The 27,690-nt window shown below is 41.0% G+C and overlaps 1 protein-coding gene across 4 annotated transcripts in view; it reads right to left on the reverse strand.

Annotated features, from left to right (window-relative positions):
* Window positions 1-3,077: 3,077 nt before the first annotated feature.
* Window positions 3,078-27,690, reverse strand: part of sh3bp2 (SH3-domain binding protein 2) — a 29,384-nt gene continuing 4,771 nt past the window's right edge. The window contains exons 1-13 of one of the 4 annotated variants that reach the window (XM_023425596.2): window positions 24,280-24,674; window positions 11,836-11,975; window positions 11,639-11,741; window positions 10,159-10,276; window positions 9,815-9,882; window positions 8,717-8,802; window positions 8,550-8,627; window positions 7,080-7,749; window positions 6,566-6,683; window positions 5,750-5,805; window positions 5,355-5,430; window positions 5,008-5,067; window positions 3,078-4,868 (exon numbers count right to left, since the gene is read on the reverse strand). In XM_023425596.2, the coding sequence (XP_023281364.1) occupies window positions 4,740-4,868; window positions 5,008-5,067; window positions 5,355-5,430; window positions 5,750-5,805; window positions 6,566-6,683; window positions 7,080-7,749; window positions 8,550-8,627; window positions 8,717-8,802; window positions 9,815-9,882; window positions 10,159-10,276; window positions 11,639-11,741; window positions 11,836-11,975; window positions 24,280-24,380 (1,803 nt within the window). In that variant the 5' untranslated portion in view covers window positions 24,381-24,674 and the 3' untranslated portion in view covers window positions 3,078-4,739. Of the gene's footprint in view, window positions 4,869-5,007; window positions 5,068-5,354; window positions 5,431-5,749; window positions 5,806-6,565; window positions 6,684-7,079; window positions 7,750-8,549; window positions 8,628-8,716; window positions 8,803-9,814; window positions 9,883-10,158; window positions 10,277-11,638; window positions 11,742-11,835; window positions 11,976-13,744; window positions 14,053-24,279; window positions 24,675-27,690 lie in introns of those variants that run through there. The other 3 variants (XM_087179129.1, XM_087179128.1, XM_087179130.1) reach the window with 3 other exon arrangements.

Here is a 27,690-nt window from a genome sequence, read left to right on the forward strand (position 1 = left end):
TTAATATCACACCAGACTTCTTCATCTTGCCCAAAATGAGCTATAACCTGCTTGCGATGGTTAGAAACACAACACTGAAACATACAGTAGGAATTACAACACATTTCACTGAGAAAATAAAGAAAGCAACTGCAAACTTGCCTTCCCTCAATGCACCCTCCTCCCGTGCTGACTAAAACCAAGAACTGAAATCTATCTAAATGTCAGGGGAAAGAAAACAAAGCATGGACGAGCACATCACAGTTTGATTTTATTATTCTGTTCAGTGATCGGTTGGGAAATGTGCTGTGACCTGTCTGTGCTCTAACGGGACCTGAAGCGCTGCTCAGCTCCACAGAGAGAGGCACTCAAAGCTTGTCACACTCATCTGGAAATATCAGCCTCTACACATACCCACAGTCCACAACGCACAGCATCTATTTTTGATGGATTATTTCTACCAGGACGTTCCTACTTCTTTAAGTATAAATCTTCCTTGAACTGTGAGAAAAGCTTTTGAAGAACCGAAACTGTGTGTTGATCAGTCTAATGAGCAGTTAAACCATGTGACATCACCATCAGCCTAATTAAAGCCATTGAGTAATCAGATGGAACACTCAGCGTTTATTGGCTGCTGTTTCCTGACACCTCTCTCTGCTCCCACCGTAGCGAAGCGCCTTTATCTCAGCCAGTTCCAATACCTCGACTCTGTATCTGCTGATACTGTGAATGCTACTTTTGATATGTGATTCCAAATTAAATAAAATTCAATCATTCATTCATTAGCCATTCCACTTATCCTTTTAGGGTCACGAGGGGTTTGGAGCCAATCCCAGCTGACATCGGGCGAGGGCGGGGTACGCTCTGGTCAGGTCGCCAGTCTATCACAAGGCTCATATATAAAGACAAACAAGACTTCAAGCTAACATTCACTCCTACGGACAATTTAGAGTCACCAATTAACCTGAACCTGCATGTCTTTGGATTGTGGGAGGAAGCTCGAGTACCAAGAAGAAACCCATGCATACAGGGAGAACATGCAAACTCCACACAGAAAGACCCAATTCAAATCAATTTAATTCAATTCAATTTTATTTGTATACCAACATTATCTCAAGGCACTTTACAGGGTAAAGGTCATAAGATCAAGGTCATGTGCCGTGCAAATATCTGGGATGTTTTTACATCTCTTGGTGCAAAGAGTGTTCACCTCTTCCTTTTGTCTCTTTGGTCTGTGAGTTTAGTCCAGGCACTTGTGTCTTGTCAATCCGCCAAACGCTGGTGTTCGAGGTAAATGTAGGCGCCTTTCAATTAGAGGCATCACTGTGGCTTTTCCCCAGCTCCTCCAGGAAATGCTTCTTGGTGAGTGTCTTTTTCAGATTCCAGCTTAGATTCACCTCAATCCACACTATAAAAGCTCTGCAGACTCACACACCTAGGATGTCGCAAAAAAACCCACCACCACCAGAAGTGCAGTCATTCTTTTCCAGGATTATGCGCCAATAACATGTGTTGATGACAGCCAAGTCAGGTTGGACGCCTGATCAGGCTCTGTGTGTCATAAACAAGTGGTGGATTTATTTCTGGATCTGTGTACATGGGTTTACTTGGATATCTGTCTGGTCTTCTCTTTGAGAACCTGCGTCCCCCCATATTGTTTTGATTGGCTCTGTCAGGAACAGTTCAATCAGGATTTGATGTGATCATTGTTGGATATGGTGTATCTCGTTGGTCCTGGGGTCATCCTGATAACATTCTTCTCCTCTCAGATGGGGATGAAGACCAGGACAAAGTCCCATACTTTGACTGAAGGTTACAGGCTCAGCAGGACCCTCCTCCCCATCACTTGCTTGTTCCTCTTCAGTTGTCTCACGGTCTGGATCATATCCTGCGCTGTCTTCCTCCCTGAGATTTGACAACCAGTCACAGTGGTTGCTTTCTGGTGTCTGGCCACAGGGGGCAGTAATGAACTCATTATGTCTAGATAAATCGAAGAAGATGACAAACTTAGTTGGACTACTACATGAAGCTATATAAAGATGAGATTTATGCTTTATTGTCAGTGCTTTCTAACATCACGTTTGGTGTAAGAGCTAGTTAGTTAGAGTGTTAGAGGTGTTAGCGGAGGAGATGCTCTCTGAAGAGATGAGGCCTCAGGAGATTCTGGAAGAGGGGCGCTCCTGTTCTGATAGCAGTTTTGTAGCTTGTTCCACCACTAAGGAACCACAGATGAGAACAGTCTGGACTGAGACCGTGCTGCGTGCAGGGATGGAAATACTAGACGATATTCCCTGGAGGAAAGCAGTGGCCGAGAAAGAGCATATGGTTGAATGACTGAGTTCGAGTAGATGGTGCAGACCCAGAAGTCACTCTGAAGGCAGCATTAGTGATTTGAATTAGATTTGCACCATGGCCATGGGTAGCCAGTGTAGTTTGAGTTTCTAATAATCACTGCTGTTTTAGTTTGTGTCCCATTTCCATACTACAGTACATATTAATTGTGTTAAATAGTACTATATGCTATTCATTATGGTATGCTGTTGAAATGAATGCAGTGTGCACATCTAACACTCAGTGGTTTGAGTTCTCTGACAGAGGCAGCAAATAAAAGTCAGAATCACAAATCAATTCAGTGCTGAAACAATTTGCCTAGTGATTGATTAGTTGATCGACACCAAAGTAATTGCCTATTATTTGACAAACAGTAGGTTGTTTAAGTCACATATTAAACTAAGATTCTCTGGTTCCATTGTAAATGTGAGGAGGGAAAATGTGTAAAGCAAATATCTTTGGGCTTCGATCTGTTTATGAACTTGTCACGTTGGGCTCTGGGATCTTCTCAGTCTCTTTTTGTCTATAGAGCCCAGGTGAATGGCATCAGCTGATCACCCTCCCATGTCAACCAGTTGCCTGCTGAGGGATCATTAATCAAAAATAATCTAAATCATCTATCTATTATATCTATCTGGGTTACTAGTGTAGTCTTACTCAAGTCTTACAGCTGTTGTGTTTGTTTGCTGCTGAAACCTGTGACCTCTTTTTACACCTTGAAGTTCAGACATGGAAATTTAAAAAAAGAAGACAAAACACCCAGAGGCTCTAAGTAATCCTTTATACATTCTCAACTTATATTTCAGTAGAAAACAATATATTTACATTTTTACAGACATTTTTTTTTTTTACAGTACATACAGCATTTACATATAAATATAGAGAGATTTACAGCATTAAAGTCAGTGCTGTATAAACTGTATTTGCAGAATGTCAACAAAGAATAAATCATTTCGCTAACACACTGCACCAGTAATGGTCTGATTTTATTTCATGTTTATAAGTAGATGCTGTCCACCTTTTCAAGGACATGCAAAAACTGCAGAATGATACTTTTAAAATTTCTATTTTACAGTAGGAAAAGTACAACGTTATCAAAAAGCCCGAATGTTGTACTGCTTCTATAAAATGGACATTTTTCAATAAGCATTCTGCAATGATTCAACTTACACACAGTTACAGTTTTTTGGACACTGCACCTGGACAGGAAAGATGTGTGTGTATTTTGCACATTAATAATGAGATGCTGCCTGTTAATTACACAGATAACAGAGGTACAACGTCTATCTGCGAAGTCTCTGTGTCATTCGGTCCTGAAAATGGGCAGATTTGATTCGTCTTGGGGCCCAAGATGAGAAGATGAGAGGCCGCGGGTCTGTCCCAGGGCTCACACTTGCAGTCTTGAACATTTAAGCGGATGTCATGTGCCACCAGGTGGTAGACAGGTGTGTCCCAATGTCAACGTGGAGTTCACTTGATGCACTTCCTTGCCCAGTTATTGGCAGTGATGCAAAGCCTGTTAGTTTGACGACTGATGATTTTAAGACATGTTGGATTCAGCTTGAAAATAATTAATGTCCAAATAAATAAGCACCGACGCTCCACAGAGAGTTATCACTTAATGTCAAAAGAATATTCATCTTTAAGAATATGGCAGAATAATGGATGTCTGACATTGTAAAAAGGAACATTAGTATCCTCTATCAGACATAAACCATTCAACATAATAGCATATGTGTGCTATATATGTGTTTTATATACAGTAGGCTGAATGCTTTGGTTGATCCTGATTAAATGTTCCACATCTTCCGAGTAGGGACTTGACCTGCAAGTGTGAGATTTGGGAATCACAGGTAAACACTTGATCATGCCCAGAATCCTCTGTGGTATTTTGTGTCACAGCGCCCCTCTGTGGACAAAATACATCACACCCATCTGACTGGCTCTTGGATCGTGCTTCATCATTCTATCACCATCTTCCCACTGACTCTTCACACTTCGTATAAAGCAGCAGGAATGTTTCAAAAACAGAGCAGATGTCTGATTAATCAATGTCTATTGGTCCATTACCACATATTCTATTAAATCCATATAAATCTATTTTTTCTTAAAGTATGTTAAATAAATGTTTCATAAGCAAACAAAATACCTGGTGTCAGAATTTTAGAAAAGTTACTGTCCTTGCTGTTTCACATGAAGCTTTGTGGTGCATTCAGGTGCAGCAACAGGTGAAAAAATTATCTGTTGTTTTATCCACTGAATAGTCAGAGGTATGATCAGTTTTAATATACTGTGACAGTTATTTCATCTGTGGGAGTTTATCTCCACGTGCTGTTGACAAGGATGGATTTCAGTCGCAAAGACGCCCTGTCTCCTTGTTCTTCTTCTTCTGGTTTCAGTTGTATTTCTTTGACTGTTGCTCAGTTGCCTTAGCTGTTTGTGAAGGGCTTCTGCAGGCAGAGCGAGCCATGGTGAGGAAGAGGATGGCTGTGGTAGTGTTCAATCAGAGCTGACAGAGTTGGGAAGTTCACGTCGTTTTCCAGAAAGATGGAGGCCTCCTGTTAACAAAGCAACAGTGAACAGGAGACTTCACTACTGCCACACTGTCATTATGCCTCATCTTTATGCATACTGTAGATAATTATATGTTTTTTACATATAAAGTCAAAATATGATGGAGATCAGCAAGTTTCTCACCTCTTCAAACAGTCGGTAGTTTCTGGCTTTGCCTATACTGACATCCCACACCACAAGCACCTGGATAACACACGTTATTTAGTTTGTCTTAGTTATTAGAAATCAGAACAAAATATCAGCAATATGACTTCAGTATGAAAAATAATGGCCATTTTTCAGAAAATAAACATTATTTAGACCCTGACGTGAACATAAATAAAGAGCAGGCAGTCACAGCTCTGACACAGCACAGATTAAAACGTGAGACGAGATACTGTATAGCATGTTAGTATTGACATAACTTGTATCTTGTCTTTCCACACAAAACTATTCCATCATAGTTAAGTGAATGTCTTCTTATGTTTTACCTTGGAGGTTTTGGTTCCAGAGTTTCTGATGCCGTACAGTCCGTCCTCTGGGGGGACGAGGCTTTCTCTGAATAACCTGCAGGTACAAACATCATCACAGGTTAAATATTGTGTCAAATGCATTTGATAAAATTTTATTATATTTTTCATTTTTATTCACAGTTACTTTGAATACATTATCGGTTTGAATTGTAATGAACTGCAGCTGCAAACACAGGAAATATGAACAACTCATAATACAAATGCAAATCAGATGTTAGTAAAACATAAACTGCTTCATAAACAAGGGGAGATGCTGTCAATAAAATAATTGCATGACATGAAACCCAAAGAGAAAGCTGTTATGTCTTTTGCCACTAGAGGGCAGAAACAAACAGAAAGTGTAGGTGTCATACTTCTCTACAAAGCTGGTTTCAGTCGTGTCGATGAAAACCGAGTCTGGCAGCTGCACCTGAGGACAGAAACAACACGTTTATTGGAGCATTGATATCAGCTCAAATAATGATAATTATACAGTAAAAATCTGAATGAGAAGTTTGTCAGTGTGTAGAAAAGATTAATAGCTGTAGAAAAAGATGACAACGTCTGAATAAAATAAATCTATATAAAATAATATCAATGTTCTGCTTTCATGAACATGTGACTACAGTTTCAAAGCAAAGAATTGTGTGGGACTCAAAGTTCCCACAGTGAGTGTGACGCTGAACTGACACTGAACACATGAACACACATTTTTAAGTTACAGGTGTAATCTAACCCTGAAGTGTCTGTTAGTTTTTCCTCTGGTTTACAAAGTGCAACAAGCTGATTTCACAAATATAAAATCTCATTGATTCTTATTTGAGCCAACACATTTTTTAAAAACTGTTAAAACTGTTTCCCAAACATCATGATTTACAATCTGAATAAATAAAATAGTTCAATCGTCTGAACAATGTGTTTTAGGAAAGGTTTTCTGTTAAATATATAAATATTTCAGTATTATTTCATCTTATTTTGAAATGAAACGCCCATTGTATTTCTACAGTTGAGGAAAATTGAAAAGGGGTTTATAAAGCCTGATATGCAATGTATATAAGCATGTAGGAGTGACTTGTTTCAGGTGTCAGTGGTTAGAGTAGACTGCAGTATGGTGAAAGTAGATTTTAACTGAGCAAAGCTGGTCTGTGTTATCACATGTGTTAAAGCATCTTCATTTCAGTCTCTCTTACATTCTCGTAGTCTTCATCGGAATCGTCTCCTCCGCCACGTTTGTCTCGTCTCCCCCTGAACTCCGAGGGCGTCTCGTCTCCTAATGAGCGGAAGCTTTGGCCTTCTGGAGATGCTCTTCTGGTGGGAAAACGTCTCAGTGAGGCAGCTTCAACTACTCGATTCACACTTTTTTACAGACAACATTGTTTCTGCCTCTTGAAATGAATTTCACTCCAAAAGTTCTAACTTTTGTTGTGTTGATGCTGTGGTATGTAATGAATGAGATTTTTTCCTACTGCTTTTCTACCTTTCTATTTCTAGGCTTTTTAATAAATAACACACACCTTGTAGATCAGGCAGTTGTGAAGTTGTTGAATATTTTTTCAGTTTTGAGGGAGCTATGCTAGTCTTTGTGCTAAGCTAGGCTAAACACTTGTCTCTGTATTGCACTACAAACAATAGGATTTCCTAAATGTTGAATTGTTTATAGAAGTATAGATATAGATTTTTTTTGAGTGTTTGAGTCCAGCTTACTGAAGTTGGGTTCCTGGCTGCTTGGACTTGATTGCAGGCAGCAGGGGTTTGACAGTTGGCGGTGGAGGTCTGGGGACTCCTGACTTATGTCCCGTTTTGAGTATAGGAGAGAGTGGAGGGTGGATGGTGGACCCTCCAACATTTGCAGAATGAGGAATCGGCAGCTTGCTGCGGAGGTTGCTCACAATCCCGTGGTGGTTGTTGCCCAGTGACTGGCTCCCTCCAGAATTAAGTGAGCTGTGGGCGGGACCATTTAGGACCATCTCTAATTTGTCACAGATGGGCAGAGTGGCAGGGGATTGGACTGAACTGGCCAGCAGAGGCCTCCAGTCTCTCTTGTCGTTCCCGAACTCCCCAATGAATGCTGTCCTGTTTGGAGGATTTCTCTTTATGTTGGGCGGAGGAGGTGGAGGGGCGGGATACGAGGGCTTTTGCAGGTGGGGAGCGAAGGGGAGAGGAGGAGGTGGGCCTTTGTTGGGGTCCTTTAGTATGGAGGGAGGGGGGGCAGAGGGAAGGGGTTTTTTGGGGAGCGGGGAAGTGGGGATTCTGAGTTGCAATGGGATGGGAGGAGGCGGGCCTTTGTGGAAACCTGCACTAGAGTCTTGACGGAGCTGGAACGCTGCCGGCACTGGGGGAGGAGGGTAGGAGGGGGGTGGTCCTGTGGGTCGACCTGAAGAGGCAAGACAAAGAGAAATCAGAGGGATGTCTTGTTTTAAGTAAAGTTTATGTTGTGTTTTGTTAATGTTTGTTTCCATACCACTTTCCCTCAAATATAACTACATATGAATGATTTTACTATAAACTATATAAATAGTACAAAGAAGGCTCCAAAAGGTTTACATTTGTTTTCCAATATTCACTGAAAAATCTTCCAACTGTTTAAATGGGGATCAGTTTCAACTGATTGTCATTTGGATTTTATGTGTACAGTTTCGACAGTTTTGCAGTGAACAAGGCCCTCTGGTGGTGGGGATCGCTTATGTGCCAGAGTCACTCAAAATAAAATAAAGTTAAATTAAATTAAATTAAATTAAATCACAAAAAAAAAACAATTTTTGTGTTGCAAATTTGATTCTTATTCAGAATTTGATTTTCTTTTATATCGTTTTTTCACCCTTTTTTGAAAAAACATACTTTGATAAACCATAATAAATTACAAGATTATTTCTTTTTAAATTAGAAAACAAAAAAGAACCATTAAGATATCAAGAAGAATCTAGTGTCTTTATGTGTGCACTTCCAGTTGCCAGACTTATCCTTGAACTTCCCTTTATCCTCTATTATCTGCTGCTTCCTTCAGCTTCATCATTTCCCCCTCTTCAACACTTTCTCCTCAGCTGTATTTCATTTCCCAGCACTTCTCGCTTGTATGATTAATAATCAGGGACAATGACACTCTGGCGTCTGGATCTCTGCATGTGACCATATACACAGGTCAGCTAAAATGGAGCATGTGGTGGGTGGTGTTACCTGTAGACGTCTGCGAACAGTCATTGTCTGGCTTCAGATAGTCTTCCTCATCGTCATCATCATCCTCCTCAACATAATCTACACACAGAAGGAAGAGTTACAACAGTTTAAAAACACATAGCTATATCATGTGTGTTTGGTATATTCATTTATCAAGGTGGCCTTACCGTCCTCTGCGTTACTTTCAGTGTGTTTAATATCCATGGGCTTCTCAATTGTGCCATAGAAACTGTCGGCATCTGAATCCGAGTCACTATGGCATCAAAGAAAAAGTTTTTGTGAATGAACAACATGTAGAGATGTAGAACATGCTCTAAATTTTAGCCTATATAAGCTAGTTTTTAACTTATCTAGTTAGCTGAACTTTCAATATTATGAATACTGCCATCATTTACATTCATTTAAAGACGATTTGATTTTTATTCTTACAATTCTTAAGCTATTTTTTATATCCTAACTTATTTACTGTCCCTGTTTCCCAGCTAACATTAGCCAAAAGCTAACATGCCCTTTAGTGTTGACATGTTTAACACTATTTCTGCCAATAGAAATCTCACAGCCATGAATTTGTAATATTTTGGCTACTACAAAATGGAAAAAACGATGGTATCATACCCTGCTTCATGTTATATTAGTATAACCAAATTGTATTTTTGTCAAATTACTTCAAATAAAATGATTTTCTCTAAAGTTAGAGAAAGAAACCAGACTTTGTTTTCATTAAAGTAAGTACAAATTTCCTGTGAAACCAACACTGACACTCACATAATGAAAAGCTGTTAAATCAGCTTTTCATGTCCCCAGTCCCAATAAGAGAATGTGGTCTGAATAAAAGACAATTACAGGCTGGTAACTCACTAATCAAGACCAACAGGCCGTTTTAATTACCTATATAAATTATAAATGAACCTGCAGAATTAACTTCAAACTTTATGTTCCATTAGCCTGCTGGGAGTTGCACTGGCTGTCGTAACCTACACTGATTGGTTCACACTCTAACATTAAAGATGACTAAAGGTCACATTGGTACAGGCTGTGAGAAAGCAGAAGTGTGAGTAGGGAAATAATAAAGAATGACGTGAGCTTCTGGACTTACTTAAATAGACTTCTTCCATTGCATTGTTTCAGATAAATCGTGCTTTGGGTTTTGTAATTTTTATTTAAAAAAATAATTTTTTTAATGCAACTACAGTGTGTGTATTAAAGATATTCTGTATTCAGTAGAGATTATTATGTTTATGTTGTGATCTGTGATGTGAAGTTACCTGGGAATGTGGGACTCATTCCGGTCGTTATAGTGGTCTATCTCCCTCCGCAGGTATCGCATCCATTTCTGTAAGACAGCAAAAACAATATGCAGCAGGTGTCTGAGTGCATGTGAATCGTGTTGTTTTGTTCCCTACTGTGAACAGCTGTTTAATCTAAGAACAATACGCTGACAGTTGTACAAACCAAACAACAGCTGGGCTACTGGGTTTCAAACGCAGTTTCAGTATTACAATTACAAACTTAAATTCATTGTATAAAATGAACACATTCTAAAAACATACATATTCGACATCAATATCAAAATGTATTTTGGTTATTAAAACAGTGTGGTTGTTCTCACCCTCCTCTCGTCCTCACTGGCTGCAGAGAAAAACCACGTCCTGTGTTTCTTGCTGAAGTGGACAATCTTGAAAGGAAAAACATTACTAGACGTCGTCTCCTCCGCTGCCCTCATCACTCTGTGGAAGCGGAGAAATGTAAAAGTGAGTCATGCTGCAAGAAAACTACGCTCATGAACATCGAGTGTTGCCTGTAATAGAATAAGGAGGTATTTGCTGTTTGTTTTGAGTCATGTCATTTTTCAGTCATTGGTATTGTTACATCTGTGGTATCAACTGGTGCTTTTGTCTCTCTTTAAAGCCCCATTCACACATATGGACTTAACACTGGGGTTGCAAACATTAATTGTGAATTGAACCTTGAAAAACATTTTTGCTTTGCCCACCACTACTTGAGGACTCAAAAGCCACCCAGCAGTGTGACATGGTGAACTTTGAGACGGGTTCAACTTTATGCAAATGTCCTCTGATGCACAGGAGCAACAACCTGGTAACAGCCAATTGCATTCATTTAAATGTAAAAGAACTTTAAAAAATCTAATGGGGGAAAAGCTTATTGTCATGGTCGTCCTTTCCCAGTTGCTGCTACTGCAACTGCTGCTACTTGAATAAATAAAATGTTGGATGGAAACACATCACTCTGGAAATGAACTACTTCATCGTGTTCCAGTCTTGGCAGCGTGAGGAAATAACTACCAATTTGGAGCTGGGTATGTAAATTAGGAGCTGGATCAGGAGGTAGAGTAATCATCCACTAATCGCCAGTTCCAGCTGTCCACATGTCAAAGTGTAATTTGCGGTTGCCTGTGATGTTGAGTATGTGAGTGAATGAGAGGAAAAACATATATCTGGATAAAAGTAAGGAAGCGGTGGCGATCCTAGACACTGGGGGAACAAGTCCAACGAAGCCCATCGACCCATCTATGCTACAATTTACAGATGTTCCCTGAATGCCTCACATGCAGGCAATGGTTGGACTAGCTGCAGCACACATCATTAGGACCCCACTTGAGGGGGCAACAGCAGTGCACTGCACGGTGTCATTACGGGATGTTCAAGGGGGTTTATATTTGTCATCCCAAAAAAATGTGCCAATGTAAGGGGCCATCAGGGGCCATTTTTCCCATTTTGGGGCCCCAAGCGTTTGCCTGTTTTGCCTCTCTTGACAGTGCACTTCTGTAAGTAAGTATGTGCTGTATATGCAGTCCATCCAGTCCATTTAAAGCAAACACACCCTCAAGGTTCAGGCTTGTGAGACCAGTTCTTGAGACTCTTGTGCATGAAGATTATGTCAAGTCAAGTCAATACAATACAAATACGAAGAAGAGTGTGTATTTTTTAACATATATATACAGTGGACATTCTCACACAGTTTTTCAGTAATAACTGCTCAGGTCGTTAGTAAACTGTGACTCTGGAGAACGTGCTAAAAAACATCAGAACTGACTGAGGAGTCCCAGCAGGTGAAGACTTTCCACTGACCTGTTGTAGCCATTGAGAGAGAACGCCCCCTGTGGTGCCGGAGAGGTACTGCTCTTGAAGTAGTACACACAGCCCTTATGGATGATGATGTACCTCAGTGGCCCTGCGAGACAGGTAACACATAACAAAAATGTTTCTATCCATCAAGCCTTCCTCTTATCCTGTTCACCCACACGTGAATCTTTTTATCAACTCACATTTCATGAGGCTGAACTGACTGCCTCCCTTCTTGTGGAGGTATCCCGAGGTGGAAACTCCTCCCGGCATGGTGAGGAGGTTCTGAGCCCCGATGGCTCGCATCGGCACTGGCCAGCACACCTCTGGAGACGACATGGTTCTACAGTGGAGGAGAGGAGGAGGAGGAGGAGGAGGAGGAGGAGGATGAGGGGAGATAAGAGTGAGAAAAGAGTGTTATTATTGCGCCATCATGTTACAGATAACCTGACAGTTAAGATTCATCACAGGAGTTGGGCAAGATCATGGGAATGTGGGCTTGGATCCCAGCAGAAACAAATAACCAATGTTCATGTTCAGACTCATGTGGAAAGATATTTTATAGTATTTTGAAAGGAGAAGAAGACTGATGTGATATTTAAGGATTCAGAAAGGATTTAAAGCGACAACCTCCCAGTTACCAAACCTGCTTCCTAACCAGCTAAGCTTTCAGGACTTTTTAAGCTACACCAGCGCTCACACCAGGAGCAAGGAAGCACCCAGAGATCCTGATAGCTCCATAAAGGCTGCCAAGCTCTCTAAATCAAAGCATACACAATGATCAACAATTGGGGGATACTTTTTCATTTAAACGTTTGCACATGTTCAGGAGAAAGTAGTAAAAATCTTTTTAAAAACACCCATCTTACAGTGCTTTTTTAAAAATGGTCTGCACCTGGATCTACGTCAGCAGTAAAAATCACCTTGTTGCTTGTTCAGCATTAACCATTAAATATAAATAACAAGAAAGACGATTTTTTTCAACCAAAGCACAAAGACACTCTCTTCACTATAAAAAGACACTCCTGTAGACAGGCCTGTAGTTGCCAGAATTGGATGTTTCATCAGACTAGTGAAACAAATAGTGTAGAGATCATCTATCACCATGAAAAATAAAGACTGTATGAGTTGCGAATTCTATTCTCACTGAAGCAAAGAGCAGATACTCAACAATGTGATTCAGACTTTATCTGCGTTGTAGCTTCTTAGGCTAATCTACATTTGCTGGCCTCACTGGATTAATTAGGCCGTTTCATCTGAATCCAAACACCATCAATGTATAACTCGGTCAACTAGTTAGCAATCCCTGCAGTATGAGAAGCTCTTCATGTATTATGGGCTAAGGAAAATGACATATTTTTAATTAAGAACTTCTGTATGAGTAAGCATGCAACGCCCCTTTAAAGCCTCTTGTACACTGGGCCATGTTGGGCTGTCCCACATGGAAGTTAAGGGGCTATTTGTAAATTTTCTCTGCCGCCAAAAGTGGTCTCTGGAGTGGTGGTGGTGATTGTCGCTTTACAAGACCTCTGGCTATTGTTGTGTTTACGAGACAAGAGGTGCTACGCCTTCAGGGCAGATTGGAGATTACAGTGAGTCGCTATCGGAAAGTACTGTGACAGGCTGGGGCTAGCTGGTTAGCATGCTAACTTGAGTAGAAGAAAAGACGTGATAGAGACATGAGTTAGCATTGGCGTCGCTTTCCACCTCTGGAGACAGCTGTGGGTGAGTAAAGGAACGAAGTTTGATGCTGAACTCGCAACGTTCCTGACTGCTAGGTAAACAACTGTTAATGCTAATGTTAGCTATGTAGCAATAGCAAAAGTTACAAATAGCTCCTTTAGCTGTGACTGCAACTTGATGAAACCTTTGACTGTCAGAGTCCTACATCTGAGATCACAGCGTGAGACACATCTGTCAACAGCCCAAACATAAGACCAAACATAACCTGCATCAGAATCCTACCATTGTACATCATCATCATCATCATCATCATCATCATCATCATCATCAAGAATTCTTCCTATCATCTTAAAAGTGGAGGAGTAAACTCCCCTGTAACACCGTCTGTGTGACAGCCAGGTGTTACCTGCTCAGTCAGGTGTTGCCTACCTCCTCTTGAGCCTCCTGCTGATGCTCTGAACAGCAGCGCTCTCCCTCAGCAGGCTGACTGTGGAGGCTAACGTTGGCAGGAGGTCCATCACAGAGAAGCCAGACTGGAAACACAACCGACCGGACTGACTCACAATGCCCCTCTCCGTCCCTCTCACTCTCTCTCTCTCTCTCTCTCTCTCTCTCTCTCTGGCTGCCTTTGTTGATTTCCATCTCGCTTGCTCTCTCTCGCTCATACACACACTCAAGCTGAGATAATGCACTAATGAGAATGCACACACACATTTCTACATGAACACACACACACACACACACACACACATTCAGCGCATACACATAAAGTCCTTGTCTTTTTTACTGGGGTTCAAGAGACAGTGGTCAAAATAAACATCCCAAGTGAAGTCCTTCATCCTCTAATCTGTTTATATGTAACTTCCAGTTTATCAAGAGCATCTGCAGACCGCAGAGAGAGAGAGAGAGAGAGAGGGAGTGTGGGCAAGTGTGTGTGTGTGTGATGTCTAGAAATGAAATGAAATGTCTTTCTGAAATCCACTGAGAAAAAACCTGCAGTAATAGTTGTGTGCCTGCTCACTTAAACAAAACTGCCTCCTCCACACCTGTTATACACATGTCAAGAATGCCTTTGAACGGCAGTTACTGGCATTAAGTGGCACACTACTGATTTATCATGTTACAGTCAATTAGCTTCGGTATGTTTCAATCAACCGGGTCTTTAGGGCGAAAAGTAGAAAGAGGTGTAACATGCTGACTCCAACAAAACAACCCACACTTTCAGACAGTATTTCCTCGAAGGCATTCATGCTGAGATGGAAGAGTGGAAAAAGTGAGAGCTTTGGAGAGAAGCTCTGAATGATACGTTATAAAAAAAAATTGTCAGATGCAGTATTGGAAAAGTGGTTTTGAGATGCTGTTAGAAGATCTGACCAGCTCTTTGTTTGAAGCAAATACTGAGGCTGCACCACCCAGCCTGTGAAAAACAGGAGCTTTATCAAGTCTGGAAAAATAAGTGACAGGAAACTTACATTACTCAGCAGGGAGGTTTTAACGAAAAGACGAGCTCAAGCTGCATTATGGGAAATGTGGGTTGTATTCTTCTTGGAGCTCGATCCAGACTACAATTCATAATTAAAGTGAAGTTTACCTATTGAAGTTCTGTGGACCGAAAAGTTGTAAAAAGAAAAAATCCCAAACAAAACAAAACAAAACAAAACCAAAAAAAAGTTTGTACAGTGAGTGAGTCAAAGTTTTTAATGCAACGCACCAATCAATATAAGACTAACTGCTGTGCAAGGCCTGTGTTGATTGTGTTCCATACTAGGAAGTAAAAATCATCATTGTCATCATATCTCTGCTGCCGTCATTCAACAGTTTTCTTGTAATCCGCCTCTCACAAGTCTGCCAAATCAATGGAAGTGCAAAGGTCTGGGCTCAGAAAAATCTGAGCAAAAGCAAGTCATTCACCAAAACCATTAGGAATAACCGCCCGGAGACTATAAATATTCACAAGTTCATAGGAAATTTGTCCAATAATGGAACAAAATAATTGTGTAAAAAAATCTTTGGCTTATAAAATCTATGAAAGTTCATGAAAGCCAGTCAGTAGTCATCTCTGTAATTTGCTGTGGGTCACATTGTTGATAAACCATGTCACCATTCTAAAGATTTTCAACCAGAAAGTAACAACTTCAGCTAAAATGTTAACACCCTGTTGGAAAAATGAGCCTCATTGAGTCAGGCTTCAAGAATGAAAAAAAAAAGCAAAAGAAAAAAACCCCCAAAAAAACAACATTTGAGGCATCAGAGTCTGGACTGAGGGAGGGAGGGATATGGAGAGCTGATAAAACATGGAAGGGAAAAGCCTTCCTGAGACACAATATCTCACCAGGGTGGAGCTGCTGTTTGTTTCAGACCTCTGAGTGCCCTGCTGTGTGTGTGTGTGTGTGTGTGTGTGTGTGTGTGTGTGTGTGTGGGTGTGTGATATAGTACTTGTTTTTCTGACTGTCCAGTGTAATGTTTACCGATAACCAGCCGACACAGATAAACTGTGACCGTTCAGCAGTTAACTAAACTTCATCTCAGTCTGGCTGAGGTCAAAGTTCACCAGCTGCTTATCATCCACATGAGGATTTCCTGAAGTCCTCGTTTAGCTATACATCAGACACAGACACACACACACACACACACACACACACACATACACACACACACAACTGGCAGACAAAACTGAAACAACATAACGATGTTGGGATTGTGTACTCAGCATTTTCTTGTTCTCTACAGGAAGTGGCCTGAAAGTTTAGTTTTCGGAGGAGTCGATGGGGGAGGAAGCAGGGGGGTCGGCTTGCCTTCCAACTGACGCTTCAACTACTTACAGTGCATACACTTTAACCATCTCTGGTGCTTCCACTGACATTTCAACTGCTTTCTTCTCTTACTCCACAAAAACTGACACCTTAAATTTAAACTTGAACCTCGCTGCAGCAGGCCCCGGTTCGAGTCCCGCTTCGGACAGCCCTTTGCTGCATGTCATTCCCCCTCTCTCTGCCTCCCCATTCCCTGAAAATAAATATGTTTTGTCAATTTTGAGTTTTGTTACTCAAATATTCTGGTATGATTTGCAAAAATATATATTTTTTACCACATAAAAATATACATAATTATAAATACTTAAATAACATCAGAGCCATGTAATGAAAAATGGACGGGTGAGATCCTGTAGATTCACACTGTTCTGCTGGCAGATCACTGATAATGAAATGTTGACATGCAAAACTATCTCTCTCAGCAGGGCTACAGGATTTCTGGGTATTGAAGATTGGTTTCCTCTCATGGTAACATGCAGCTACTAACATACGAAGCGGCAGAGTGAGAGGTCCCATTTATTTCTCCTAACATGTGGCTCTTACAGCGTGAATCTCACAAAGATATTACTGTTAATATGCTGAAAACTTCACTTCAAGGTTACTTATCAAAACTGTACCCGTTAAACTTTTGTGCAGGTCCTCTTCCAGCGTTATTCCATGAAACACAGTGCGGCTTGTTGAGGTTTATCTAAAAAGAACAGGAGTGTGTTGCAGCTTTGAACCCTCTCACCCTGTTACTGGTTTTCAAGTTCTCCATCGTGAACTCTGCTGATGCTAATCAGAGAGCAGCTGTTTGACAGGAAGGGAAGCACAGGAGCTGCTTACATACCAGACTCATTCAAACATGTTTCCTCCCTGGATACACACACACACACACAACACACACACACATCATAAAACAATGTGATTTAAACTGCCGCTCGTTTTTGAGGTTGTAACTGTGTTTTCAGGCCTTTGCAGTGATGCTGAAACTATTTTAAGGAAAACTATAAGCTTTATGCGCACAGAGCCGTCAGCTACGAGTCAAATGAAAGAAGATCTGAAAAACTTGCAAAGCTGTAATCTGCAGTAGACAACACATGTTCATAAATGTTCACTGTCTGCTCCCAAATTGTAAAAGGAGGATTTACACACATTACTGTAAACTTAAAGGTAGATGACGGCTCATCAATGGTGTCTGATGGCTGGAAACATGAGAGCATACTCTTCTGGGCTTTTTACAAAATGCTGTGATCATCTGAAGCGAAGAGGAAAGAGAATCTCAGCCTCAGTTGCTGACAACATGTGTCCAGCTCTAACAGTGTTTCTGAGAGGCTTTAGAGCCTGCAAGATCCTGCAGAGGGCATAAAGACAGCCTCTATTTGTACTTTGAGATTTGGAGAATGATCCATACTCACACATTTTCTATTTGAGTGCATGAGTGCAGTGTTTGATTTGGGACAACACTACTCTGTCTGAACCCACACAGTACACAGTGGACTTCATGTGAACTGTAGTGTACTGACTGAACTATCTGATTTGACGCAGCCTGAGTCTATTTTGAGGAAACATGTGTCAACCTCTTATACGTGACCGTTATGTCTAAGAAGAGAGTGGGCTGTATTCGACTTACAAGAACAGCCTGACGACAGCAGCCTGACCAAAGTCAGAGTCGGTTTAGAGAAACTGAAAGTGAAACTGGTGCAGCCGTGAGATGGAAAACCCCTGATCGATGAATGACATCAGTGGATGGTATTTTTCTTTATGTGTCCTTCTGAGAGTGGCAGGGGAATACTAGACAATGCAATGCAGTCTCACTGTAGGTATCAGGGCTTTTTTTTTTTAAAATTTGTCTCAATCAGCAAGCATTTTAAGATTTAAGTTCTGACCTTCAGCCTTAATTTCAGTGAGTTAACCTTGATATACACAGACGGATTGTAACTGAGGATATTAACATTAACTTTAAGCTTAAATAAAGTCATTAGACTTAATTTTGGTGTCAGTGACTGAAGTCTGTCACCAACAGACATGAGGAGTCTCCCCTGCCGTTGTTCTGCCAGGCCTGGACTGCAGTCATCTTCAGTTCTTGCATGTTTTGGGAGACCGTGTCTCTTCAGCCTGCTTTGCAAAATATAAAGGAAAGGCAGCAGGAAAAGAAAAGAAAAGATTCTGCAGACCGTCTTCACAAGTTCCTCCAATCAGAGGGTTATGGTAGCCTGTGTGTAGCCTGACAGGCAACTCCCAGGGCAAAAAGAGTCTACATCGCACTCACTGCTGCTCACAATGCTCATTGCTGGGAGGTAGAAAAGAAGTTATGCAGTTTGAAAAATATGGATGTGAAAACCTTCATATTCAAGCTGAAAATCAGTACTTCCTCATACTGATTATTTCATTGTGTGTGTGTGTGTGTGTGTGTGTGTGTGTGTGTGAGGCAGAAGATGTTTAGATATTTAGGTTAGAATTGTTCATAGTTTTTAGAAAGACATTTAGGTCACATATAAATATTGTTATTTATTGTTATGCAGCATTAATGTTCATTCCAGAAGGCCTGAAGGTCAATGCGCAGACTCTACTGGATATCCCACTGAGGTTCACTCATAAAAACTAGACATGTGCAAATGTTACATTTCCGTCTTTAAAAAAAAAAAAAAAAAAATTTTGGCATCAAGACAACAGTACCTTATCCTGTTGATTATGACTGATTTTCAATTGTAGCAATACTTTGAAAGTTTACACACAAAACATGTAGTGGAGGGATCCCTGAACAGAGTCTGCAGATTTTCCTAAACAAGCTCCACCAATCAGAGGATTAGTTTAGCCATTAGCCGAAAGGGCAAAACTGTGGTCATAAAAAGTCCTTCTGATAAAGCTTATTGCTGTGACTGCATGGTAGTGGTTGACTGTGACAAGGACATGCTTTTTAGAAACTCAGAGAGGGACTGTAACTGTAAAAGTCATGAGGACAGCAGCATTGTGGACAGTAACGTGATTCTGTCTGTCATGTGGTTTGTAAAGAGGACTTAAGTCTCCTTAGAAAAACCATGAGTTCATGGGATTTATTTCTGAAACACCATGTAACCATGAGCAAAATCACCAAGCAACAGATCCATCTCCATGACAACAGAGCAAACTCAGAAGAAGACAATGTGATATGGCTGAAAGCTCTCGAAAAGTGAGCAGCATTGGAAATCCCAGCTGTCATAAGTTATTTCACACTTGTATTGTATTGTTTTCTTATTGAGCATAACTGATTTTCTGTAATGGACCAAAATGATTTTCACATTGACACATGTACATGTGACAGAGCATCACCTGTGATGGAACAGCACAACAGCTGCCAGGTGTCTGCTGCAGATATTTGTGCGGCTAACCAAACCTCTGTCTGTGCCGTGAGCACAATGTGTGTTTTAGATTCAGATGTGATCATCAGGCCCCCCGCTGCTTCCCCGAGACCTGCACATATACATAAACCCCCCCGACAGATGCAAAGGTTAGAGGTAAACCGCTGTCCCATCTACAGCAGATGCAGAGAATCGTCCGTCCTGCCCAGGAAACAGATACTGTCATTCAGTGCTGCATTACCTACGGGGATGTTTCCTGCCCCCCCCACCCCACAACCCTGAGGACCGACCACAGCGGTTCTTACACTGGTTCAGCTTCACATTATCACTGCACTTTGGGGTTTTTTTTTTGTCTTTTTCTCAGGGTGTATGATTAACAAAGCTGTGAAAGAGTGTAGAGTGTAAGTATTGAAAAGGTCACTCTTCCCCCCGGGGGAGCGAGTCTGGACTGATAAGATAAGAGGCATTTTCAAATCACATTCTTCAAACACTGATTCATGATTCACTAGACTCGGTATTTGGTTTCAAAAATGAATCGTTTTTTTTTTAGTCTAGCTCATGCAGTGATCTTTTTATGATCTTATCTAACTGTTTTGATAATGTTGTTTTCCCCATTATGATATATTAAGAGGTATAGAGCTGGTACGCACCATAGCAACACAAAGCTCCCAGCACTACTATGACTACTCCTGTTTGATATTTCTGTTGATGTTACTGTAGCTGAACCCTCTTTAACTTTTTTTCTTAATATTTTTTTGTCTTAAATACTTTCCCTGTTTAAACACCCTTTCTCTTTTATAGTTGTCAGAGCACATGCATCCTGTGCATGAAAAGCGCTATATAAATAAACTGCATTATTATGATCATTCTTATTATTTTTATTACATAAGATGGATTTTTTCTATTTGATATATGTGATCTTTGACTGTTCTCATTGGTATATCTGTACCAGTCAGTAACCTATCTTGCTTTAGCTGGTTTGTGTCGTTTTTAGCAACATAATGTCCTTGAATTCTTCTCCTGTGGTGAACCTACTTGGCTCTCTCTGTGACATTTGAAAACATGCTATCTTTCTGTACAGTTTGAAAAGCTCATTGACCTTAAATCCAAAATTCAGATGTAAAAAATTCTATGTTTAAATTTTGCACAGGACGTTAGTACACCAGGCGACACCAGGAAAAAACTGACAACTTTTTTAAATGTAATTTTCTATTTCTGATCCATGTTTCCATCTCTGCCAGACTTGACTAGTGTTAAACATTCTTTATGGTACATCATTAATTAAAACCCTTAATAAACTATATCCAGGATTCTGCTGCTGGGCTGCTCACTCACTCCAGCGAACACATCACTCCTCATGAGAACCTTCACTGGCTTTCTGTCTCTCACGGGATTCAGGACAAACTCCCTCTCTACACTCACAGACCCTCCCTGACCTCCTCCACTGACTTTCTCTCCTGTCCTCACTGTCCTGCACAGGACCTGGGCTGACAGGGCCTTGTCTCCACCCCTCCACCCCTCCCTGTGCAGCTCTCTCTGTGACTGCACCAAACTCACCTTTTCAGAGCGGCTTTTAATGGTTGATTTAACGTCACGCTCTTGGGCCTTTAGTACTTCTGTTATTTTTCTAGGATAATTTTTAACTTATCATGTAAAGTATCTTGAAGATAGAAAAGGTATTAATATTATTATTTTGCTTTTTAGGCTTCTTAACAAGAGAAAAACAGGTGATGATTTGATGAAAGAACCTAAGGTTTTTATTTGTTTACAGGGCGACTAAATCTTTTTTGTGTTGTATATGAGAGGCAAAGACTCTCCCTGCTCCTGTTTACTGTATTGCCGTACATTTGGATTTGGTGCCTCTGATTGGTGGAATCTTTCTGATTGACATGTATACATGTACAGTACGGTGCTGGTGCTATTTGACTGAATGAATTTCACCTGATGAAGGTACAAGAACCGTTAACAAAGTAAGAAGTGTGTTGGCCACACACACACACACACACACACACACACACACACACACACACACAGCTGCAGCAGTGGGCTCATAGAAAGCTAAAATAGTAAAACCATGTCCTCTTTCTCTACCTGTGGCTTCAATGCATGATCATCACTTCCTGTGTCCAAATATGGCAATGCCACTCCACAGGAACTGTACCACCGTCACACTTCCAAAACAGTTACAGGAAGGATTCCTCTCAGACTAATGCACACACACGCACACACACACACACACACACACACACACACACACACACACACACACACACACACACACACACACACACACACACACACAAACACACACAAACACACAACTGTGACTTATTTCAAAGCTTAGAAATCTTATTGTAGCTGTGTTTCCTTTCGGAAGTAAAACACACAAAGATGACGAAAATACAGAGATAGATGTGTATAAGAGACAGCCCCTCTCCTTGACACAGAACTGAAAATTTTAAGACATTTCCTGTAAATGTAGCCTTTTCTCTTCTCTGAATCTGACACTAACCCTACTGAGGAATCATTGCGGCAACAACTGACAGCTGACATGATAGGAGCACTAGCTTATCTCCACTGGAAAATCAAATCAATTTGTCTCTGAGGAGACAAACAGATGTTATTTGTTTTTGTCGCCTGCATCAGACTTTGCTTGGATTCGAGTTTAAAATAACCAAAAACAGATGAAAACTGGGCCGAAACAAGTCCCATTTGTACATTACACCATGATTTGGTCTCATAGTGTTCTCTATGCATGATCTAATTAAAAAAACATTTCTATGGTTTCACAGATAAACTAAACTGTTATTTCCTCTACAGCAGATACAGTATTTTCTCTTAGTTGCACTGCTGCACTAGTGGAAAGTAACAACTACATCTACTCAAGTACTATGATTAAGATTAACTCTGAGGTACTTGTACTTTGAGTATCTCCTTATCATGCTGCTTTATACTTCTACCCCAGAGCTGTGCTCCACTAGCAGCTTATTACGACCCACAGTTATGTTTTATTGTGAGGCGACCTCTAGCAGGTGTCATAATTATGACCGGAGCTGGGGAGGAAACTCTGGGTGAGGAGGAGGTCGGGGTGGGTGGATGGGTCAACAAAACACAGGACTTCCACACAGGACGCCGCTGTTTGTTTCCTGTGTGAAGCTGAGCTCATATATTGTTTATTTTATCCATGACCTTTCAACACAACCTCCATTTTTTTTGTTGTAACCATGACAACAAAGATCTGATATGCCTGCCGCTGGTGCGTGGCCATGGGGCGTATATGGTGGTTTAAGTTGGAGGAGTTATTATTGTACTTTTTGCATCACCATATTTACCCACAACAGTAAAATGCTACTTACACATTGTTGCATCAGCATTAACTACAGACTGGTGACAAATTAAAGGAAACATGAAGTGTCTTAGTCAGGTGTTGAGCCTCCGCACGCTGCAAGAACAGTTTCATTACTCCTTGTCTCTGACCTCTACAGGAGAGATGGAGACCATTCTTCCAATAGATATTCCCTCATGTGGTGATGTTATGATGGTGGTGGAGAGCGCTGTCTAACACGGTCCAAAATCTCCCATAGGCGCTCAACTGGGTTGAGATCTTGTGACTATGAAGGCCATAGCATACAGTTCACATCCTTTTCACACCTAGCAAACCATTCAGTGACCCCTCGTGCCCGACGGACGGGGGCACTGCCACCCTGTTTCTCCACTAACTTTTCAGGTTTTTCCTTTAATTTGTCGCATGTGAGTCACAGTGGACATTTCACTCTATGTGGTATGTGTGTGTGCGTAATAATGCAAATTCAGCCTCTATAATAAAGGCCCCATTCAGTTCACTGTAGCAACATCGCACTCAGTTTTAATGCTGTCAAACCTTCCCCTGTTTGTGTTTGTGTTGCTCTGCTTCATTCTGCTCTTTGCTCTGTTACAGTAGAGACTGTATCAGTGATATTTTATTAATCATGCACACTTGGTACTAACGCCAAAGTGTTTTTCCATTCTCCTGGTCAAGCTTTCTGTGAGAAAGGTAATTTAAGGTAAACTGGACTTTACAGTCTTTGAACATGTCACACCTTTTGATTGCACATAGCTGTGAGTGGGTGTTGAATGTACAGTATGTGTCGCTGCCCCTGCAGTGTAGGTGTTTGTGCTTTCAGCCCACTTGAAATGGACAACACATATATCCACTGTGAGCAACGTTTCACACCTAGCCAAAACTGTGCAGTTGCTACTTGTTGTGAGAAAATGCACACGTTTTTCTTCTGACATCCTGTCTGCCCAACAGGATCTCAATACAATGAACTGGAAGGTGCTATGATACAGATACAAATAGGTGCCACCAAATGAACAATTTTGGTTAACAGTTCTAATGTGTATAAAAGTGTAACATGAAAAGATTAAAAAATAACTTGATTTTCAGCTTTCACGTGGGAATCAACAGGCAAAGATAAAGTGAAATCGTGAAATCCCTCATTGCGTCACTCGTAATGGGGAAGAAACTTTACCAAATCAAACATTAGCAATGATGTAAACCTCCTACTGAGGTGTTTTGCAAAAGACACCTTATACCCAACTTAGGAAAAACAACTAAATGCCAGATATCTGAAACCACAGAAAGAAATCAGAAATCCCTTTACTCCCATGAACAGGTCTTAGAACTGGTCATCAAACCAAGGTGGATAAGTAAAACCTCCAGGCAACTTGTCTACATCCATTTACTAACACAAAGTGGACATAAACGCAACAAGACGAAAGACAAAAGGTGAAGTAAACGACACAAAGGCAATGCCAGGCTCAGCAGAAGGAAAACTGAGTTCGAACTTACATGAAATCCCTTTGTTCCCGAAAACACATCCTTACGTTTGGCTTGGAGCTCCGAGCAAACGACTTCTTCCTCATGGATGGAGCGGACATGTCGATGGACATGACGGCAGCAGCACGACACAATATACCAGCATACTTTTAACCCGCGTGGAGCAACGCAGGACGGATGTACGGTCGGACGGACCGAGGGTAGAGTGGATTGAGTCGCAGATTTGAGACTGGAGGAGTGGTAAGATTTGGAAGAACAGAATCAGAATAGAGATGGATGAACGAAAAGATGGAAGAAAAAATGGAAAGCGGGATTAGTGGAGGATAGAAATATGATTTAAAGAAGCGGATAGAACAGATGAATCAGTATTGTCGAAAGTCTGGTGGTGGTCTGCACCCCTGACACTCCGCCAGTCGTTTCCTGAAAGGGCCTCCTCCTCTAGCCCCGGCTTCTCATTGGTCGACCAGCTGCGGCATGCTCCTTCCTGCTTCCTCAGAGCTAGTATGTGATTGGCTGCCGGATGCAACCCACACCATTACACATATATGCCACATACACTTGGACTGACGGGACATGAGAAAGAGTCTGGGGGACTTTCCATCCCGTAAGGCTGGAACAATACAGCGGTCAAGTGTGCACAAACACACACACATACACACACACACACACACGTATATTGTATACACGTGTCTACAAATATAACCTGAATATTAACTGTTCCTGTGTGAGGATGCAGGTGATCTTTCATCTTACTTTCAAGTTTGTAAAATCTCAAGTATGTAATTGTGCTGAAAGTGACCTCAGCTGTCTCTACAACTTCCCTTTGTCCTGTTGTCTAGAGTTGTGAAGTGGAAGGAACAGTTGATAATTTAAGTACTCTTCAGTCAACAGGAAAGGAAACTGATATTGGCTTGGACGATTCTGCAAGACCCTGGATTAGGTCCAGTTATGATGATTTTTTTTTTTTTATGCTCAATAACAATGTTTTACTTTTCACATCTCATCTGTGCATGGCATCTGCAGTTTGGTTAAGGCTAGGGAAAGGTTGTCATTATGGCTAATGACGGGACATGAAGACCACTTTCCCGAAAGAAAATCAGATTCACTGGGCGTCCGCTCACCACCTCGAACCACACACACCCTTTCTTTGCAGCTCTCTACATACATACATACTACTTCTTGCATTGGTACTGAATGCTGACATTGGATGTAAATCATAAGGTGACTGAGCTGTCTCAACAGTGAGACACAGGAGTCTCCCGAATCCCAAACTGAATTCAGTGATGTATGATCAGATTTCTATAAAGCTTAATCCCTAGCTTCAGATCAGTTCTGAGAAAAACTCAAGTTTATACAACAAACCTGTATTTCTCAATCGTAAAATTGAAACACTTTCCGCATTTCAGTCACATAACATGACATGAGTGGTCACATGACATCCAAAAGAACTGCAGTGTATTATCTCCCAAAAATCCCTGAAACTTGGCCGCTGTCGGATTGAAGGGGTTTAACCTTTCCGTCATTACATGCACCAGATGCCCTCGTCACCTTCAGTTAAATATTGCAACTGTCTACTGTGGTGGATGCAATCGTCCCAACAATTAGCAGCTGCTGGAGATCTGTCCCCATGTTGCAATTGGAATGATATCTTGAGAGGAGAAAACTCAGCTTTACTTGTTTATGAGCTCCATTGTGTTTTGTAGACTTTTCTAAAATATAAAAAATCGCTTCTGTTTTGTGCAAAACTGCAATGGAAATGACTCAAACATTGTTAATGTCATTAGCAACACCTGTGCTTTTCCTACCATGGCAGATCAAGAACTCTGCCGAGTCTTCAGGCCTGTCACTAAGCGTGCACAATGAGGAAGGCTTCAGCGGAAACATTGGTGCCTGTTATTCTTGTGCATCACATGATATTTCACTCTTCACTCTTTTCAGCTGAAATTGGAGACGTTAAACGACGGTAAACATCGTTGATTTATGTAACTTGCTGCAGTAAGAAAGTACTGTCTCTCGCTTTCCCTCACTGTCAGTGTGGAAGAGTAATATACATTAATGTAAATACATTTACTCAATTACTGTACTAAAGTACAATTTTGAGGAATTTCAGTTGGGCATTTCCAATTTATACTACCTCATACTTCTACTCAGCTGCATCTCAGAGGGAGGTATTATACTTTTTACTTTTCACATTAAGATTTGACATACAATCACATGACACTATAACAATAAAATTCTACATATGTACTGATGCATTAATAGTGATATAACAATGTCATATAAAATCTTCAGAGCACTATTACAGTAAGAACATTTTGCTGACACGTCTTTTACACTTGCAGTGGAGATTATTGTACTTGTACTTTTACCTAAGTATCTGAGTCACTGTCTCAGATCCACCACTGCTATCTATCTACACACCATATAAAAGTTATATGCACCATATTAAGCCTAGAAATTTTGTCCTTCACATCTATATACACCTACTGTATAACCTGATAAACCCTGCACATCTTATACCCATCCTATAGTCTGTACACGTCTTACACACACTCTATACTGTGTACTGTCATGTTATACACCCTGTGTGTGCCTCAGTGTGTCATGTACACCTCCTAATAATATGTTCTGCATACAATGTATGTAAATATGTACATGCCATATACACACCCAGCCCTTAACAGACTGCTGGTGTGAAGACAAAAACAAGCTTTGTGTGGCGTGAGCTCAGCTGTAATTTACAATGACCAGCACAGCAGCACAAGTTTAATTCCGGTTGCAGAACCTCTAACCACTATGTGCAGATGCTTAAATAGTGAAGTGTTAAAATCACCACCACTAAAGTTAGAATATGAAACCAACCAAAGAGCAGATTGTCCTGCTGCTGCAGCTCATTGGCGCCATCAGATTGAAGATTGAAGGTGAACAGAGACTGTGTCAGATACAGTATACAGTCGCTTGTTCTCAGCAACATTTTACCATGGGTGTAGGCAGGCATCATGCGGCTAGAGAAGCAAAGAGGGACAGTAATATGATCATCGTGTTACAGGTGGTAAATCTAGTCCTAGAGGGTTTTCTTAAGGCCGAATTCTAGTTTTTTTTTCAGTGTGATTCAGTAATTTACCTGATCTATCTCATAGAGACACCAAGTAGAAAAAAACTTCTAATCAGGTGTGTCATGTTCATCTTTAGAGGCGTAAGTTTGTAGAGAGGGTGTTGATGGTAAAACAGTTGTCTATAAGATGCAGATATTGTTTGGAGACTTTTAGTTACAGAAAGAGGAATGAACTGATCCGTCCAATGTTATCCTTCTCTTCCTTCAGATTCCCCAACATGCAATAGAGTATGATATGGATGGCATGGATGCCCAGTCAGTCTGCCAGCGGCCCTTGTGTGGGGAGAGTTGGGGGTGGGGGGTGGGTG

Source organism: Seriola lalandi, unplaced genomic scaffold (genome assembly GCF_002814215.2).
Source record: "Seriola lalandi dorsalis isolate HSWRI2012SDOR001 ecotype SW California unplaced genomic scaffold, Sedor1 jcf7180002054791, whole genome shotgun sequence".
In the NCBI taxonomy this organism is placed as follows: domain Eukaryota; kingdom Metazoa; phylum Chordata; class Actinopteri; order Carangiformes; family Carangidae; genus Seriola; species Seriola lalandi.